The sequence below is a fragment of the Chiroxiphia lanceolata genome, chromosome 3 (assembly GCF_009829145.1).
Source record: "Chiroxiphia lanceolata isolate bChiLan1 chromosome 3, bChiLan1.pri, whole genome shotgun sequence".
Lineage (NCBI taxonomy): Eukaryota > Metazoa > Chordata > Aves > Passeriformes > Pipridae > Chiroxiphia > Chiroxiphia lanceolata.
In genome coordinates, this window is record NC_045639.1 from 32,663,809 (window position 1) to 32,683,151 (window position 19,343).

At 39.0% G+C, this 19,343-nt stretch overlaps 1 protein-coding gene across 9 annotated transcripts in view; it reads right to left on the reverse strand.

Annotated features, from left to right (window-relative positions):
- The window catches only part of LTBP1 (latent transforming growth factor beta binding protein 1), a 198,862-nt gene that overhangs the window by 23,755 nt on the left and 155,764 nt on the right, over window positions 1-19,343 (reverse strand). For all 9 annotated transcript variants that reach the window (XM_032683256.1, XM_032683257.1, XM_032683255.1 and 6 more), the window contains 4 exons: window positions 18,204-18,329; window positions 10,761-10,886; window positions 8,370-8,513; window positions 722-904 (listed from right to left, as the gene is read on the reverse strand). In XM_032683256.1, coding sequence (XP_032539147.1) covers window positions 722-904; window positions 8,370-8,513; window positions 10,761-10,886; window positions 18,204-18,329 — 579 coding nt within the window. The remainder of the gene's footprint in view (window positions 1-721; window positions 905-8,369; window positions 8,514-10,760; window positions 10,887-18,203; window positions 18,330-19,343) is intronic.

A 19,343-nucleotide genomic window follows, 5' to 3' on the forward strand; every position in this document is an offset into this window, starting at 1 on the left:
ATTTCAGTTTCACTGATTCTAAGGTATAGTTGAAAAAGGAATTAAACATGGTGATGCATTTGTAATCTTTAGTATTAATCTCAAAAATTTTACACATGTTCTCTCTTACGTGATTTTTTCCAGCTGGATTCTGAATTTCAGCCAACACTGTTTACATTTCAAGTACAGTTTTTCAATATTTGTGACAAATATCATACGGTTATTTTTGTCAAATTTAATATTTAGAAGTTAAAAAATGGTCTGCTGACAACACGATCACCTGAATTGCTCAGTAAGTAGCAAAATGTAAAACTAATGTTGTAGATGAGTAACTCATAGTGCTGTAGAAAAAGCTTTACAAAGAATAGCTGCAGACCTAAAAATGCTGTAATGCTTACCTTTGTTTTCCATCTTACAGAAAATATCTAACATGATATTACAGCATCTACAAAAAGTTTCTGTGAGAATCCAGCTTTCCTTAAAATCAGTTGGAGTTAATGCTGTTCAGTAACAGGCTCTTCTTATCCACAGAGCAACTGCAGAGAAGCCAATGGATTTACACCACGTAATAATTATTCTTACTAACCCTTCCTCTGTGGAAGGTTTCCTTCGATAAATCGTGACTAAATACTACAGACTACAGGATTTAATGGACAAGACTTCTCTGAAGGTAAAGCACACTACTGTTAACATAAACATAATGCTTCAAAAGCTTGCAAAGGGACAGGAGGCCCCATCTTACCAGTTCCAATGACAGGACATGGGAAGATTTCACAGTTATCACCCCAGCCAGCACCCAAGGTACAGCAGCATTCTTGTTTGGTTACATTGGATGTAAGCACATTGTCACAGAAATTAGCATCATTCAGATTGTAGTAGCACTCCTTCTTTCCATCTTCATGTTGATCGGTCTCTATTGGCATTTCTAAAGGAGGAAAGAAAACATAAATCACACAAGATAACATATGAATAAGTCTTACAGGAGAATGAGAAGAGCAGGAAAGAAAATGGTTAAGTGCAAATTTTGGTTTAACTTTTCAGTTCTTAGAAAGAATGATGGAAGTTGATAACATTCTTTTAGCTTTTTCAGATCTGTACTCCAACCTGGTCACAAAGGGATCCCTACATCTTTGCACTTCTATAATTTTCAAGCAATGCATGAAGTACCTGCTCTCATGTTCCCCTACCTAACAACCATGCTCAGCTACTGACATGGCGCTTTTTACATATGAATCTGGAAGCTCTTCACAGAGGTAAGCAAACATTACAATCTAATTTTTCAGATAAAGGAGCTAAGGCACAAACTGAAAAAGACACAATTTTCAAAACAATGAAAATTTACAGCCCCTTTAAATTTCACTGGGAAAAAAGCATGTTCCACATTTGAATATAAGGCCCTTTATGATTTTTGCAAAAGTAACTTACTGACTCCATGGTAAGCAGAGGAATATAATGCAGATGTCAAGTTAACTGACTCTGTGTTTTACTTTTAAATAGGCATCCAGCCAAGAAGTCAGATTTATTACCTTAAGCAGCTGAGTGGGTCCTCTCACAATATTTATATGGACTGGAGGCAAAATAGTCTGTCCCGTAGATGCAATAAAAGACCCTATTAATAGGCAATCCTAAAGTACACCAAGAAGCGAGTTTGAAAAAAACCCCAAACTAGTTAAAGCTTCTGTGTTTGCAGAACTCTGTCTACCTAACTTTGCACTTCACAGAAATTCTCATCAAGAGCTCAGAAGCGGGAACTACCACATAAAATTGTTATTCACACTTGATTGATATGAAAAACTTTTCTCAGGCCATCAATAAAGTCATCAAGTTCTAAAATTATATATGCTCACATTTATTAATCAAACCCAAAACTTTGTTTAGGAACCTAAGATAGATAAATCTTGAGATGACTGGTCCATTTCCCTTTTATCTAGGGAAATAGTTCTTTATGCTTAGCACTTAACAAATGTCTAACTCACAAAAAAACTACTAAAAATTATTGCATAATGGCCAATTTTCCATTCCTTGAGATTTCATTCATTTCCACTTAGGCTCTTGCACAATAAGCCAAGCATATGACATTTCTCAGGCAATGCAGGTATCCAGGTAGGAATCAGAATCTTATTTTATACCTGAGTGACAGCACATTTCCATATGCTACTGCAGCAAATGTTAGTTTCATGGTGCTGCAGGAAAACTATAGCATAGTTGTTGTCATCAAGTCATGGTGGGATGACTCATACAACTGGAGAGTTGCAATGAATGGTTATAAACTCCTCATAAGAGATAGGCAAGGAAGGAGAGGTGGTAGGGTAGCCCTGTATGTTAGGGAGTGTCTCAATTGTCTGGAACTTAATGATGATGACTACAGAGTTGAGCATTTATGGGTAAGAATCACGGGGAAGGCCAACAAGGCAGATATTCTGGTGGGAGTCTATTATAGACCACCCAATCAGGATGGAGAGGGAGATAAAATCTTCTATAAGCAGTTGGGAGAAGTCTTTCGATCTCTGGCCCTTGTTGTTGTGGCTGACTTCAAATTACCAGATGTCCGCTAGAAATACAAGACAGCAGAGAGGAAACAGTCGAGGAGGTTCGCAGAGTGTGTGGAAGATAACTTCCTGACACAGCTGGTGAGAGAGTCAACCAAGCGAGGTGCCCCGCTGGACTTGCTGTTTATGAACAGAGAAGGACTGGAGGTGATGTGATGGTCAGAGTCTGTCTTGGCCAAAGCAATTAGAAAATGATAGTGATTTTGATTCTTGGAAAAGTAAGGAGGGGTGCCAGCAGAACTGCCCCCTTGGACTTCCAGGGGGTAGACTTGCACCTCTTTAGGAGACTCCCTTGGGTGGCAGTCCTGAAGGGTAAAGGAATCCAGGCAGGTTGGATGTACTTTGAGAAAGAAATCTTAAAGGTGCCATAGGCCACATCTATGTAGTGAAAGACAAGATACCAGGGAAGACCAGCTTGCCTGAACAGAGAACTTCAGTTAGAACTCAGGAAAAAGGTGAATTACCCTTGAAACCAGGGAAAAGTAACTCTGGAGGACTACAAGAATGTCAGGAAGTTACACAGAGAGCAAATTAGAAGACCAAAGCTGAATCAGAACTTAATTTGGTTACTTCCATAAAAGACAACAAAATGTGTTTTTACAAATACATTAACAACAGAAGAAGGGTTAAGGAGAATCTCCATCCTTTTTTTGGATGTGTGGGGGGGAACACAGTGACAAAGAATAAGGAAAAGACTGAGGTACTTAATGCCTTTTTTGCCTCAGTCCTTAATAGTGAGACCAGTTATCCCCAGGGTATCCAGCCCCCTAAACTGGAAGACAGCAATGGGGAGCAGAATGAAGTCCCTGCAATCCAAGAGGAAACAGTTAGTGACCTGCTATGCCACGTAGACACAAGTCTATGGGGCTAGATGGGATCCACCTGAGGTACTGGGGGATTTGGCAGACATTCTCACCAAAGCACTTTCCATCATTCAACAGCAATACTGCCTAACCAGGGAGGTCCCAGTTCACTGGAGGTTAGCAAATACAACACACATCTATAAGAAAGCATAGATATATATAAGGAAGGACGATCCAGATGAAAAAATGCCTGCAGGACTGGGCCCAGACAGTGGTGGTGAATGGATTTAAGACCAGCTAGTGGCCAGTCAGAAGTGGTGTTCCCCAGGGCTCTGTACTGGGGGTAGTCCTGTCTAATATCTGTATCAATGATCCAGATTAGAGGATTGAGAGCACCCTTAGTTTGTAGGAGGTCATCAAGTTGGGCAGGAATGTTGATCTGTTGGAGTATAGGAAAACACTGCAGAGGGATCTGGACAGGCTGGATTGATGGGCCAAGGCATACTGTATGGGGTTCAACAGGGTCCTGCACTTGGGCAACAATAGCCCCATACAGCGCTACAGCCTGGCGGAAGTGTCTGGAAAGTTGCCTGGTGGAAAAGGTCCTGGGGGTGCTGGTCGGCAGCTGGTGGAACACGAGTCAGCAGTGTGTCCAGGTGACCAAGAAGGCCAATGACATCCTGGCCTGTATCAGAAATAGTGTGGCCAGCAGGACCAGGGCAGTGACCGTCTCCCAGTACTTGACACTGGTGAGGCTGTACCTCAAATCCTGTGCTTAGTACCGGGCCCCTCACTACAAGAAGGATATTGAGATGGTAGAGCATGTCCAGAGAAGGGCAACAGAGCTGGTGAAAGGTCTAGAGCACAGGTCTTAAGAGGAGCAGCTGAGAGGAAACTGAGGCTGTTTAGCCTGGAGAAAAGCAGGCTCAGGGGAGATGTTATCGCTCTCTACAACTACCTGGAACATTGTAGTGATGTGGGGGTTGGCCTCTTCTGCCATGTCTCAAGTGAAAGGATGAGAGGAAACAACCTCAAGTTGCTTCAGAGGAAATTTAGGTTGGATATTAGAAAAAATTTCTTCACAGAAGGGTGGTCAAGCATAGGAACAGGCTGCCCAGGAAAAGTGTTCAAGTCATCCTTCCTGAAAGTGTTCAAAAAATGTGTGCCACTTGGGGACATGGTTTAGTGATGAACATGGCATTGCTGGTTAATGGTTGGGCTTGATGATCTCAGGGTCACTTCCAATCTAAACAGTTCTATGATTCAAAAATACCACTTAAAAATAATGGTTGTGAGGTGAGAGCTTGAAGATAGTGATTGTCCAACAAATGCTGAAGGAATTAAATGAACTACAGCTCTTGCTACCCTCAATCCTATTATCACTGCACACCCACATTCCCCCAAGCAGATGGAGCAAGGCAACTTTACCGAGCATGCAAATATTAGATCCATTTTGAGGAAAGCAGGTTTAAAAATGCCAGCATGGATTGCACTCCAATGGTATGAAGGTGTGTAATAGTTCTTTGGGCTTCTAATTCCAAACTGACAATCGGAATTATTTCTAGTTTCCTCAGAAAAGTGACTTCAGTTTTGGGATGTTGAGGGCCTGGCAGACACCTTTATTCAAATTCAGTATAGCGTTGCCACCTACAAGGCAAACTTTCCTTTGCAGTTTTGCCAATACAACTAAGTTGTACATTAAAAGAAACACCCAGCTGGGTGCTTATTTCAGCTTTGTCAGTTTAGCCTGTGGTCAACCCTCATCAGATAATTACAATTTTCCATAATGTGCTGAATTGCATCAATTGAGGTGGTTTTGCGGTATCAGTTGCTATCCAATAGGAACTATGTTAAGACTATCATGTCACAGAAATGCAGCTAAAATCTGCCATTCCAAGGTGAGAGAACAGTACTTCAGACACCAAATCATACATTTTCCTTGGCCATTTGCCATCTGTCTAACTGAATCAAAGCCAAATTTACAACAGGAGAGAAAGCATGGCAGTTTTCATCCTGTTTACTATAGAAAGAACACCAGAAGCTGCTCTGGGAGGAAGGGGAGATAGTCTCATGTCCTTTTTTATTCCCATTTTACATACGATGTGTTGGTTTCTCCTCCCATTATCTGTTCATCAGCTTAAATGGGTGTTGTTTACACAGCTGTGGCTGAGAGTTAGTCAAGCAGGCGTCATGAATGTTTGGAAAGCAAATGAGGCAAATGAGACACAAATCTTTTTTTTTTTTTTTTTTTAAACCAAGACCAGTCTGTGTCTACAGGTTTATAATTTCTCTTTCATAGATTATTAACCATTTAGTAAAAAGGTTGGTTTTGAAAGTGATTTCACTAGGTATGTTGAAAAAATAAGATAGGAAATAGATACATATTTTTTGCATTGTTGCTTCTGGTTTTTTGTTAGAAAATGTAAAATATCTGTCTACCTAAGGCATGCTGGTACAGGAACATAATTTTATCATATTCTTGATACAACAGCCTATATGAGAAATTCTGTATAATTGCTGCATGGTTGGATTCTGAAGTATTTATTAGAAATAGGTTTATATACCTTAGATTAGCCTTGATCCAATAATATGCTTCAGCATATGTTTGATGCAAAAACATACATTAGTAAAATCGGATTCAGTAGACAGTCTGGATATTAGCACATGCTTAGATTTCAGCATACACTTAAGTATTTGTCTAATATTGTCCTGTTAACATTTTGATCTGAAAAAACCCCAAAATGTGTAGAACTGATGGATCTTAAATCATCATGGCTGGGCTTCGCGAACGAAGATTTGGGAAGGCTTTATCCACATTTGTTACAGGCACGTTGGTGACTTATGAGGCCAATACGTGACAGACGTATCCGATTGCAAAAGGCACAACAGAAAGACTCCTTAGATGGTGTATTCCGCAAGACACGGTTCTTCCTGCGTTGCCTTTTCTCCTCGAGAGTGAGGATCTTAAATACTGCAGCTGTATCCCAACACCTCTCATTCACAGGTAGAATCAGAAAGATGGTTGCTAGAGTGAAAAATAGTCACTGCAAGTTCATGACTTCTAAAAACTCAGCAAAGACTCAGGTGGCTCTGAGCAAATGCTTGAGTAACACTGGCTGAGGTCACTTGGTCTGTTCAGCCTGGAGAAGAGGAGACTGAGGGGAGACCTCACTGCAGTCTACAACTTCCTCTGAGGGGAAGAAGAAGGGTGGACACTGATCTGTGGTGACCAACGACAGGACATGAGGGGATGGCCTGAAGTTGTGCCAGGGGAGGTTTAGGCTGGATATTAGAGAAAGGTTCTTCACCCTTTGAGTGTCTTTGAGTACTGGAACAGGCTCCCAGAGAAATGGTCATGGCACCAAGCCTGACAGAGTTCAAAAGGAATTTGGGGATAGTCTCGTGCAGGGCTAAGGGTTGGACTCAATGATCCTTATGGATCCCTTCCAACTCATCATATTCTTCGATTCTGACTTTCAGAATCTGATTTTCAAAAATCCAGGAAAAATAGATTTGTATGGGCCTATCATCAGGGTGAACTTGTCTAAATTTCTCAATTGACTCCACATGTGACAAGCTGCAACACAATGCGTGTGTGTGTGTGTGTGTACAGTGCATATGCGTATCCAGGTGTTTTAGGAATCTTCAGGCCTGGGTTGTACAAGCTGTGTGGTGTTCACAGTTAACATCCAGCAAGTTGAAGTCCCCCACAGGGACAAGGGTATTTAATTTGGAGGTGTCCATTAGTTCCTCAAAGAACAATTCACCAGTGCCATTGTCCTGGCTAGGTGGTCTATTGTAGGCTCCCACGATGACATCCACATTATTTGTTTGTCCTCTAATCCTTACCCGTAAACTCTAAACTGTGTGATTGCCAGCTGTAAGCTCCATGCATTCCAGCCCCTTCATTACACACCATCTTTCACCTTGCCTGAAAAGCCTGTAACCATCCAACAAGGCACTCCAGTCACAGGACTCATCCAACCACGTCTTGCTTATGCCAATGATGCCATATCTCTAGAGGGGACTGGGCCAAGGCTTTGAGCTCATTTGTCATGCTGCAAGCATTGGTATAGAAACATTTCAAGTGTGGTTCATCGTAGCTGACAGCTCATGAAGGAGATTGAGGGATCTCACTAGCACTCAGTTCCTCAAGTTTTGGCGTGCCACCCCAAAGCATACCTGTTCTAATCCTCAAATATACACTATCCATTATTGCTTCCATTATCCATTCTATGCAACGACACATACTAGTAATGTATCAGTCTATATTAGTAGTTGAAATGCATTCTGCAACATGCACCAATTAAACCCACAATAATATGTATTATTGCTTGAACTACATTGAGTTTGGTACTTGATAGAAATTAATCACAAACGGCTTTATACAGCTTGTTAAAAGAATAAATGAGAAGACTTTAACCTAATCCATGCATTTTTTTCTCTCTTAGATACGAAGATGCATATAACAGCAAATTTTCATCTCATATAGAATAAAGTCACAGCAGGAAACGGTCAACAATTTAGTGGTTTGGGTTTTTGCTTTCCCCACTATGTTTTCTTAGGACTTATGTTAATACTAGACAATGCTAACAACATATCACTATATACAAATTCTGATTTTAATAATACGCTTCCTTAAACATTGTCCAAGCATACTATGTTTGTAAAAATTTGAACAAAAATTAAAATCACTCAGGACACAGACTTGATTCCATATCACATTTCATTATTACAGTACAGCAAACAAGAGACTGTTTACTCTTAACTGCTGTAACAGTTCATCATTATTGCCAAGTCTGTTGATGTATAACATTTAGAAGGTGTTTCTGCTATGTTTTCACTGCTAATGATTCACTGATAACATATTCTGTCCTAGAAAAACCTCTTCTCGTGCACGCACTTTCAAGAAGAAAAAGTTTTAAATTTTTCTGTTATTGTTAAAACAACACCAGCACTTAAACCAACTTTGCCCTTCCTGTGGTTACATATGCAGTGGAAATAACAGCAAGCGTGCAAAAATCCACTCGCATTTTACCTGGTGAGGTACGGAAGCGACACTGTCCGGTCATTGGATCATACTCCTGGTTTTCATCAGAGCACAGACACAGGAAAGAGCCATCAACATTTTCACAGAGGGCTTCGCCACATACTCCACTCAACATTTCACATTCATTCACATCTGGGGAAAAAATCCAAAACATAAATTGAGACCCATTACTGACAGTTTGTTCTTTTATCTGCTGTATCTGTGCCAATGTTGTCTGCCAGATTACTGATGTGATCTCTAGGGAAGGATTAAAAACTCACTAATACCAAAGTAGATTCATAAACAAGTAGTCAGTCCTTTGAAACAAAGGTCCCTGAAAGTGACAGTTTATAGGGTATTAGTGCTGATTAGGTGCTGCTTGTAGACCAGAAAACACTTTTTTTTGGTGTTTCTTTCTCATTTTTAATACTTGCTTTCCAGTGTATCCTCTTCTTGGGATTTAATATTCAGACTAATTTCATTTGTTTTCTTGACCTTATTATCAAATTTTCACTAAACTGAAGGAGCAGAATTAAGAGGTTTTGGTGTGATTCAGACTGCACTATAAAAAGACAATTAATTTTCCTCCTTAAAATCCCATTTTCCTTGTGAACAACCACTGATCAGTGAATTCCCCAGTCCCATTGCCACCATATGCCTCTCATATGCATGGCCTCACGGGCTGCTCTGGAACCCAGAAGAGTTATGCACAGGTCATCCAGGGACCCCTGGAACCCAGAAGAGTTATGCACAGGTCATCCAGGGACCCCTGCCAAACACTGCAAAACTCCTCATTCCACATATTCCTAACTTGGATTCCATACACTTGCTAACTAGCCTACTCTGAAATGTTTGCTTGATTGATGAGAGTTGTCTGTATTTAAGCAAGGATTACCAAATACTGTCAGGATCACCTAACTTTACACTCTTTTGCTAAAGTGGACATTTGAAAATCTACTTTGTCTACTAATGACAGAATCTGTAAATGATAATTTCTGTATCACAATTCAGAAATCTCTATAACTGAGTGTGGTATAATGTATAACTTGTGAGGCAATGCTTCATCAATTTTACCTCTTACCCATCAAAATCTACTCATGAATAAATGTTATTTTTGCATATTTTTGTATAAATATGCATTTTAACTTAGAGTTTGCTCAACACTTTAAAAATATACTTAGATTCTTCTTTATCTTTTTACTGGGTTCCTCTCATAAGGAACAAGTCTTCTTTGGGGACCATTGCCTAGTCAGGAACTAAAGACTTACTTTTTCCTAAAACTGTTTTTGTAGAAAACTGGCTTCAAAATTTATAACAGTATTTTATTTTACATAGTGTATACAAGAAAAAAATAAACAAATATATTACTTTATGGTTTTACTTCACTACGAACTCAAAATTAAATTTAGCTCCATACCAGCTTTTCCTTTCCCCCTTTTTTTTTCTTTCTTTGCTTCATTTGTTTTCTTCCATGAAAAGTTACTGCATGCCAAAATATATATTGGTATGTTGCAAGCTAAGTGCCAAATGGCATAAAGAATTTTGTAACAAAACTATTTAATATATTAGAAAATGCATACAAACACTCTGTAAAACTTCTAACTCCTCCTCTCTGTTTGGCATTCCATTTTAGTCTCTGTTCCTGGTAAATGTGTTTCATCCTGATTCTGGCTTGAAGAAATCACTTAATGAATACCTTTCCTTGATCTGGTATTAATTTTATATTAGAAACTTGTGCTGCCTCAGATGGTTCTCAAGTCCAAGCATCACTATTAACAACAGATCTGGAAACCTACTACTCACAAAAGAAATGTGCAGTATTTACATACCTATAAAAATCTCACATAATTTCATGGTGATAGGTGTCTTTCCTAGAGCTAGAAGCCAGTGTTAAGATCTGTTCAAATACGTGCAATTAGGGAGGTGCCATCTAATTCAGCCTGGCATTTCTGGTAGGAAATGCCAGACGCTATTTCCTGCAGGGGTAGTGCAGGGTCCTGGTTATTCAGCTAAGGGACTAAACAGATGGTGCACTTGAATAGGCTGAAGTATTAAATTCGACCTATTATGATTTATACTTGTGAATGGTCCCGACATGCAGAAACAGTGAGGTTTCTTGGGTTTTTAAAAAGAGATAAAATGAGTGGCTCGGCTTACTTGCTGTTGGCTTCCATTTGTCCTAATAGCAGGTTGTCATTGAATAGATACACAGTTAAGTTTCCATCTGGCACAAAGTTCAGTGAGTAAAGCACAGTTCAACCTCATTTTACTCGTAAGTGGTATAACTTCAATAAAAAATGACAGAAAATAAAAGTGTACTTGTGAAATGCGTTTTGTTTGAATGCTGCTTTTTGATCACTTGAACTTTGCAGCAATGACTACTTGCACCTAAGAACTCACCAGTACACCCTTGCCCATCCTGTGTGTCCTGATACCCTTGGTAACAGAGGCAGCGGTAGGAGCCATCCATATTTTCACAGAACCCGTGACTGCCACATACTGTGCCATTTGCACATTCATCCATATCTGCAAGGAAGAATTTTAACATCAGACAGGCTGCGTGACAGCCAAAGGCAGACATTCATGAAGTGTGCAGAAAATTAACAGACAGGCCATTTTTGCAAACAGATGCAGCAATGGTCCTCTACACATTGGGAAGGAACACTCAAAGGACAAGATACAAAAATTTGCACACATACAATTTAAGAAACTGTTTCAGTATTCACTTTGCAGGAAATATGTCAGACAATGGTTTTGGTCAACTGCCTCCACCCATCTGTTTCACCACACCTGCCAACCATGGCATGATACATACCACATAATAAGTCACAGTTTAAATAATCTCTCTGATTGATTTACAGATTCTACCAGTGTAGTATTATGCAGTCAACAGCACCTGTGAAACCAAACCCACTCTGCCTACAAAAAGAGTTCAAGGGCAGGGCTGCATTCCTTGTGCAGAAGTGCTGCACAGATCTCATTCTGGCTCTCAGCACAGAAGAGAATTTCATGGTCTAAGCGGTAAATATCTGTGGACTGAGCCTTCTGTCTTTAATCCCATAAATTTACACGCCCAAATAGCCTTACTCAGGTAGGCAAAGTAATTCCAGTGCCTGCATGCTTTCTACTGTCCCTTTCATTTATAGTTCCTGTTTGTGGTTTGCTGGCCTTGGAAGTAAGAGTCACTTGCATGAGTAAGTCTGTTCTTTGACTCGGCTGCCCCTCAAACTATAATGAAGCAAAGCTGCTTGCGGCAGATCACGGTTTATTTTTGCAAGTGTATGACAAGTGCTAGGAATGTATTATTTTTATCTCCACTTAAAGAAAGACCTAAACCCAAAGCCCTGACCATTTGTGGTGATTAAAGATGTCATGGTATGCTTTTCGAGAGGAAGAACAGGAGCTGAAACAGGGAACCTGCCAGGATACTAGGAGTAGTACCTTCTTCCTTCTAAACTCCACTGCAGTCTGAAGCAGAGAAAATATTGCTGTATTTCTTTCCTAAAAATCATTATGACATTAAGTAAGGTTGCTGTCCCCTTGCCTTCTGCACAGTGCCTCAAGGGATAATTACATTTTAAATGGGAAATAAAGGGATTTGCTCTTGATTTATCTGAGTACTTATTACTACAGTTAATTCTGTACATTACAGTTGCCCTTCATGTGATGGTGCTTGCCATCATCCTACCTCCAATGAAGGCCTTAGGCACTTCCTGAACTAAAGAGTTGGTGGGACTGAATCCTGCATTGCCTCAGAGATAGGGCTTCTTTGAACAGGTGAGCAGCAGTGCTGCTGAGTGTCTATCTCTTAGGAGAGAGTAGGGCTCAAACATAGTCCTGTCTACTCCTCTGGCTCTTCACAGCTGTGTCAAAGAAAGACCTAGAGAAGTCAGCAAAGATGCACCTCTGTAAAGTAAGAAATGCAGATATCCCCAGAAATGCCAAGGTAGTGGAAAGAATTCAAAAAGTTTATGTAGAAGGCCAGAACATGAGAAACTTAAAAATACCTACCAGTGCCGTTCACACACCGGGCCCCAGGGAGAAAAAAAAGGCAAGTTCCCGCCCTCTAAGGGCCTCTTTATAATCTCTGTTTCTCCCCTGCCTTCCCAAGGCCTCTGTCCGTGTCTGTTAGGGCTATTTCTCTCCAGCATAGGAGACACAGAGATAACGCAGCTCTCTCTGCAACACCCTCTGGATTGCAGAAGGGGAAAAAAACATCTAACACTCTTGAGAAGGTACTTTGCAGGCTTCCCAAGCAAAAACAAGAATTTCTAGCTTTCCCATTACAAAGTCTTCCGAAAGCAAACTACCCCTACAACCTCATTCTTCCCCTGACAGTGCTCACCCAGCAAGGACATTTTTCCTTTTAAATTGTGTCTTATGCTAAGCTGAAAGGGAACTCTTGGTCTTGGAACCAAGTGGTCACAGGTCCCCAAGCTATTAAAATTTAACAGCATGTCATTACCATCCATACCTGTTACCTGTTGTGTTGCCCTCTTGCTCCCCAAGTGCTCAAATTCATCCACACATATTTTCACATGCCACAGGGAAAGGCATTTTGGCGTCTTGAAAAACAGCTTTTCCTATGTGCTGTGGCAGGGTGTGAACAAATTTGGAATTGCATATAGACTTTTGAAGCCAGAAGAGACTATCCACAACCTTTTAAATAAGTTAACAAACTCTGGCAATTTCAGTACCAATGGAGTAAATTGTGCAATTTTAACATTTTTCTCAGAAAGGTATCTAATTTCACTTTAGAATGCTTAAGTGTGTGGAAACTTACATCTACTGATTCACTGGTTAACAATCTTCAGCTAAAATACAAATTTCATACAAAAAATGTATGAACTACATACACCATAATCTAGGAGAAATTTATGAGTATAATTAATGATTCTAAAAAAAGTACTTGCAGATGGAAGTGGCAGAAAAAAATTATTTGGTTTGTAAGTTTTGTCAATAAAGATTTTAATGGTCTTTATATCTTGATTTATTAAACAAAGGAAAAAGATTGAAAGAATTTATGTCAGAAAGGGCAATTTGTATTTGGCAAAGAATACAATAGCCAGTATGCTTATTCTCAAGGAACTGAATATTAAATTTTGGGTGGTTTCTGCATATTGAACTTATTGAAATCTACCACAAACTCTCCCTAGTAGAAATAATTCAACAACTAGAGTACACAATGTATCTGTATTAAAGACGCTGTCAAAGGTGAGAGGTTCCAGTACAACCTTTAATACCTTTTCCTTTTCAAGTCACCATAATGACAAAATTATAAAAAGATGCATGTGGAGTTAAGAAAATAAAAATTCTTTATGGTTGTGTTTTTCTAGTCCCTCCTTCTTGCTGCTATGCACTAGACCCGCATAACGTATCTGATTTTAATATTTAGTCCCACATGATAATCAGTTTCACATATCTAGCAAAAAAATCCGAATACCCTTATTCAGAAAACTATGTTAATAACAGTTAAGAAAAGGAATTCAAAATGAGTAAACAATGGTAGATTGACAGCCAGGAATTTAAGACAACAGACAATAACAGTGTTTGCATTTTCAGTGGCCTACATGAGTTGAATAAAAAAAGTTCCTGAGCCACAGAACAATTACTCTGTTAGAAACCTAAGCAGAAGAAACTACAACTGAAGATTTCAGAATGACCTAAACTATGGAATTTCACTTACTTAAAAGCTAAATGTTAAAGGAAACAGGACAATGATTCATGCAGGTGGTTCTTCATAGGTAAACCCAAGGTCATCGACTAAAAAGCTGCAGAAAGAAAACTTGTGATTGCATCAAGTGTCCTAATTCAGTATATAATACAGCCACAGAAGACGGTTTTGTTTTTAAAAAGCACAGTCTAAACATCTTTCAATGTATGGGATATTACAGAGAAGGTCCAAGCACCAAATATTTTTCCTTGTCTAGACAGTTCACTCAAAGGACTCTTTTTTACAGCCGGAAAGGACATTTGTTTCTTTAATCACCCCATAAAGAGTGAGGTTTGTAAGCGGCGATTCTCTTGCTACATGGAGACAAATTAAGCGGAAAAAAACTAAATATGAAACCAATATATCCTATGTCTATACAGTGACTAAAGCAGTTCTCTGTAATTACAACCTGTTTTAGAATCCATGAGTCAGTGCTATGTGCCTTAATCAAAACTCCTTTGATCTAATGTCATCAAGATGTAAGGAAAGGCAAAAAATGTCCGCACTCAAGCACACTATTCAGCTCAACGCTGTGTTCCTGTTTTCTGCCAACCCCAAAAAAATGAGGGCATCCTCAACCTCAGGCATGATATTTAAATCTCACTGAAATCTACTTACATGGCAAAGTGTCTGGAAGAGAAACTGCTTCCTAGAACAGCTCTGTACAGTGATTAGGGAAGCAGAGCTCTGATTCTAAGACTTCCAGGGCTGCCTATAACACCCATACATAAAAAGGAAGAAGTAGTGATCGGAGAGCTCTGGTGGGATGTGTAAGTTTTTTTGGATCACCTGTTGAAGCAGGCAGTGAAGCTCCTTGTAGTAGGAGGAGAGAAAAGTGAGGGAGCCACTGAGAGACATACGGCATTGGACATGGAGACAGAAGAGGCACTTGAGGCAGGGTACTGACTTAAGAGTCAGGGAACCTCTAACTTGAGGTTTTGCCAACATGGTTAACTAGCAGCCAGCTGGGTAAAACACCATCTTTACACGAACCCCAGAGAGCTTGACAAGGAACTAGGGAGTGCTCCGAGAGCTTCCAGTTCAGAAAGCCTGGTGCAGTCAAATTGCTGAGTCTGGGGCCAGGCAGCAGCGAAATGTCACTGCTACAACAAAAATTTGTCTACACCTTGGAAGAAGACACAGTCTCCACAGCTGTTCAGTTTACTTTGGCCAATGGCCATAAAAACTCCATACCAGAACTGAACCACATGAGGTTCTTAAATGTTTTATGTTGTTGTTGTTTCTAACTTTTTTAAAAAAACAAGTCAAAAACTCACACAAAAAAAAGACTGGAGATATGGAAAATTTGCTCTCCAGGTACAGAGAGGTGTGTAAATCCAGGAAAATTTCCTCAGGTTCTTTCTCTGATGGTATAAACAGTTATTCTCACTCACTTAACTACAAGTAAATTCACAGAGGCACCTAGTGTAAAGAACAGTATCTTCTGCAGCTGAAAGCCACATCCCTTCTCAGTACCTGGAATGTCACACATTCCTTTTGTTTTATCTTGCCTTTTCGCATGAAGCTGACACCACTACAAATACTAACACTGATGCCATCAGTGTTCCCTTCAAATGAGTTTTTTCAAAACTCTAGAGTTGTTTTTATTAAAATGACAGAATGGAGAAACTAATTGTGGTGGAAAACGAGTGCTGCTGCTTCAGAGACTAGAAGTACCCTTGCTTCGCCAAGTTATTAAAATACTTTTCCAAGTGCTGAATATAAAGTCTGATCTGTATTCCATATACTGTACCAATTACTTGTGAAGCACACTCAGCTGGTTTTGTACTTGTTTTATTCTTCATTAAAGAGTTCCAAAACTACTCACAACCGTGGAAATAAGATCTTGTGATTTCATCTTTCTCTATTTAGTCAAAGTTTGGCTTTTTTGTTCTAATGGAGATTAACTTTGTCCTACTTCATCATACGTGATAGCAACCCTTCCCTGGAAACTGCTACTTTATTAACTGTTAGAGGTTCAGAGGGATTGTTGTTTCTGGTACACCTCCAAAAATTAGATGCTAATGACTTCAGGATTTTTTTTAAAGTTGTGTTCCTATTCCGTTCTGTTCAGGTTTTTTTAAAATTCTGTTAATAAGTGGTCTTCTAACTTTGATTTGAAATAAAGTGTTTAGTTCCTACTAGAGCAGACTGCATTCTTCTCTAACCACTTTTTTTTTTTCAGCTGTGCTCAACAGTGAGGCAAAACACCTGCTACCACTTTTCTTGCAGCAAAATCAAAGATATCCAACCATATCCTTCCTAAACACTGGGTGAAATGTATACCTGCTGCCAAAAGAGTCCATCAACATGCTTTGGAATTATCCCCATTACTTGAAATCACAAAATACTTCCTTGTCCATCAATCACTGGAATAACTCAGATTTGCTCTCTCTAGCCTTCTTAACCAGGCTTTTGTCTTGGCAGTAAGAGAATGTTTCTTTCAACTTATGCCATGATTACAAAACAAAGAAAAAGTTTAGAGAGAAAAAAGCTGTAAAAATACTGCAGGATTTTTTTTTTAGTTATCAATATAATTAAAACACAACTATTGTGCTTGATGTCATGCTATATCTAAATATACAGCACTTATTCCCTTACAGCAGCATAACAGTGTTCTTGCCAGCAGTGTATTTCATTTCACTAGAGATCACATTACAAACTATATGGCAGGTTATGTGCCAGCTCAAATAATAATGCTGTAATGCTGGTTTTCCTCTGGTATAAGTAGAGGGAGTAAATGCAACAAGTTTCAATAAACCTTGTCCACTGAAGGACGAACATTTTCACTATCCCTAAGTGAACTATGAGAAGAGCTAACCCATGAAACCTAATCACATATGGATTTACTGGCCTATAATTTGGGAGAAAGAACAGTTGCTTAATTCTTGGATGCTTGAGATCCACTACTCATAGGTTCTCAGTGCTTCTTTGCACGCATCTCGCCAAAATACTATCACAAAATTTTTTCCTTTCTGAACTTTTCCAACAAGGCTTCTTGTCCTGAACAGTTCTCTCATCCTTAAGAACAGACATTTGTCACCCAGTTAGGTGATTATTTGTTTTCTGTCAGCATCACTGACCACAAAAAGCCTCATAGCTTCTGGATATCATTGAGCACAATTCTCCTACTTTAAATTCTGTGCAGGAGAACAGCATCACTAGCAACTGCATGCATTCCATTAGCAACAGGATATATTGTCATGCTATAACCACATAAAAACCCTAGTCACACTAAGTTCCAGGCTCCTGGTTGATGCTTTTTACCAGTGTTATTACTGGAGTAGCTTCACGATCTTATATTAAAGATACCTGTATAAGCATACCTGCGTACACTTACAAACAATAAGCTGACTTAGCACTTTAGTAAAGATCTAATTATTGCTATTTACTCCATTTCTGCCATTTCAAAAGGCCTGAAGTTCTATCATAGGTAGCATTTCACTACAACTTCTCATTGGAGTTACTTCTCTTGTATGGATGCATAATCTGCATATTTAAAAAACAGAAAGTCTGGACAAGCGAGATTCTGTTGTCTCCGACACAGCAATGAGAACATTCAGGCAGCTCAGGCTTGCTGATAATGCACTTATGCTTCAAATTAAATAATCATAAATATCCATGGTAGGAAGATCTTACACATTGAAACTTAATCAGAAGCCTGAGTTCCAAATACACTTTACATGCATTTTACATATATTTATTCCTTCAACCCCTACCGTAAGATAGAAATAATTTCCTATCTATGAATATTATCACAGATATCCACTGGTTTCATTTATCTCAGCATAAAAATATAATTCCCTTCTTTGCCATTGTTAGGTTAATACTCCTTTTTTACCAATTTGCTCAAAAAAATGTAATCTAATGTTAAGATAGCAAAATTATTAAAAATCAAGAAATGTAAAGCACAGATTGTAACAAACATTAACTCCATTATGCTGCCCATTTTCTAAATTTCCTATTATACTTCTTATGATTCCAACAGGAACATAGCATACCAAGTATTTATGAAAAAAGAATGAAGGACCCTTAAGTGGCAGATTTTGGAGGTAATAGTAGAAGACTATTCTTCTCACCCAACTAAAACCAGCAAATCAATGGGAATGGATTATTATAACTTGTCTCACCTTCACATGTTCGGCCACCTGCAGACACAGAAAAGCCCCGCTCACATATGCACTGGTAGGAACCATCTGTGTTTAGACACTCCCCATGAGGTGAGCAGAGGTCAGATCTCTCACATTCATTGATATCTGAAAGCACAGAGACATTAATAGCTTTGCTGACCATTGTATCCTTAATATTAAGCCTAAGTTCAATTTATCTTAAAAGTAGCTTTTATTTCCAGTAGCTATGTAAATAGCTATGCGAACAGGGTTCATTTTCCAGAGCAACCAAATGTCCTGGGATCATTCCTAAACTCTGTATAGGCATCATTATGTTCTGTTGCAGCATATTCTTTTTACATAACTCCCTGTGATGAGGATGAGCAAAGAGAAGAGAGTGATTTGTGCGATATCAGCATAAGCTCCATCCTAGCCAACACTTCTTCTGTGTTAGAGGAATTCTCAGATAGCTCCATCTGACTGCTTTTTGATTGCTGCACACTGGTCAACTTCAGCATCTGGCTCTACATATTACTAGCAGGTTTGGAGTTGCATCTTTCCCAGTAGGCTGATTTTCTATAATTTAAAGCCAAATGCTCTTTTTTGCTGATGGAGAGTGGGAACGATCCAAAAAGGTTGCTATATGAGAGTTTGTCATCATTGTCTGTCTTGCTGGGTTCTTTTTTAAACTTAGAAAGCATTTTTCAAACACCACCTTTCAAACTTGTGAATCTGAAAAACAAGTATTTTTTTTTGATTCATGTATCATCTTAGCAACCTATTCTGCCCTCAGAACTTAAGGACTGCATTCTTTCATTAAGGAAGTATCACTTTCATATCAATTACCATTCACATTGTAATTGCATTTTTGTATTTTGCTTTACAAAAACCTATTAAGATGCATTCAGTACCATGCTGAGCTCAAACACAAATTTACAAACAAAACTTATACATGTGGTTTATTCATCCATCATCACAATACTAGAACGTCTCATTCTTAACTGTATCTTTTGTTGCTTAGATTCTGTCTGTTGTTACAGCCATCCAAAATGCATCAAAGTAGACAGTAATTTTGATATACTAGAGAAACTATGATTTCAATACCAACATCTCAAGACCATGACATCCACTATGGAATTTTCTTTAGATACAAACTGATTC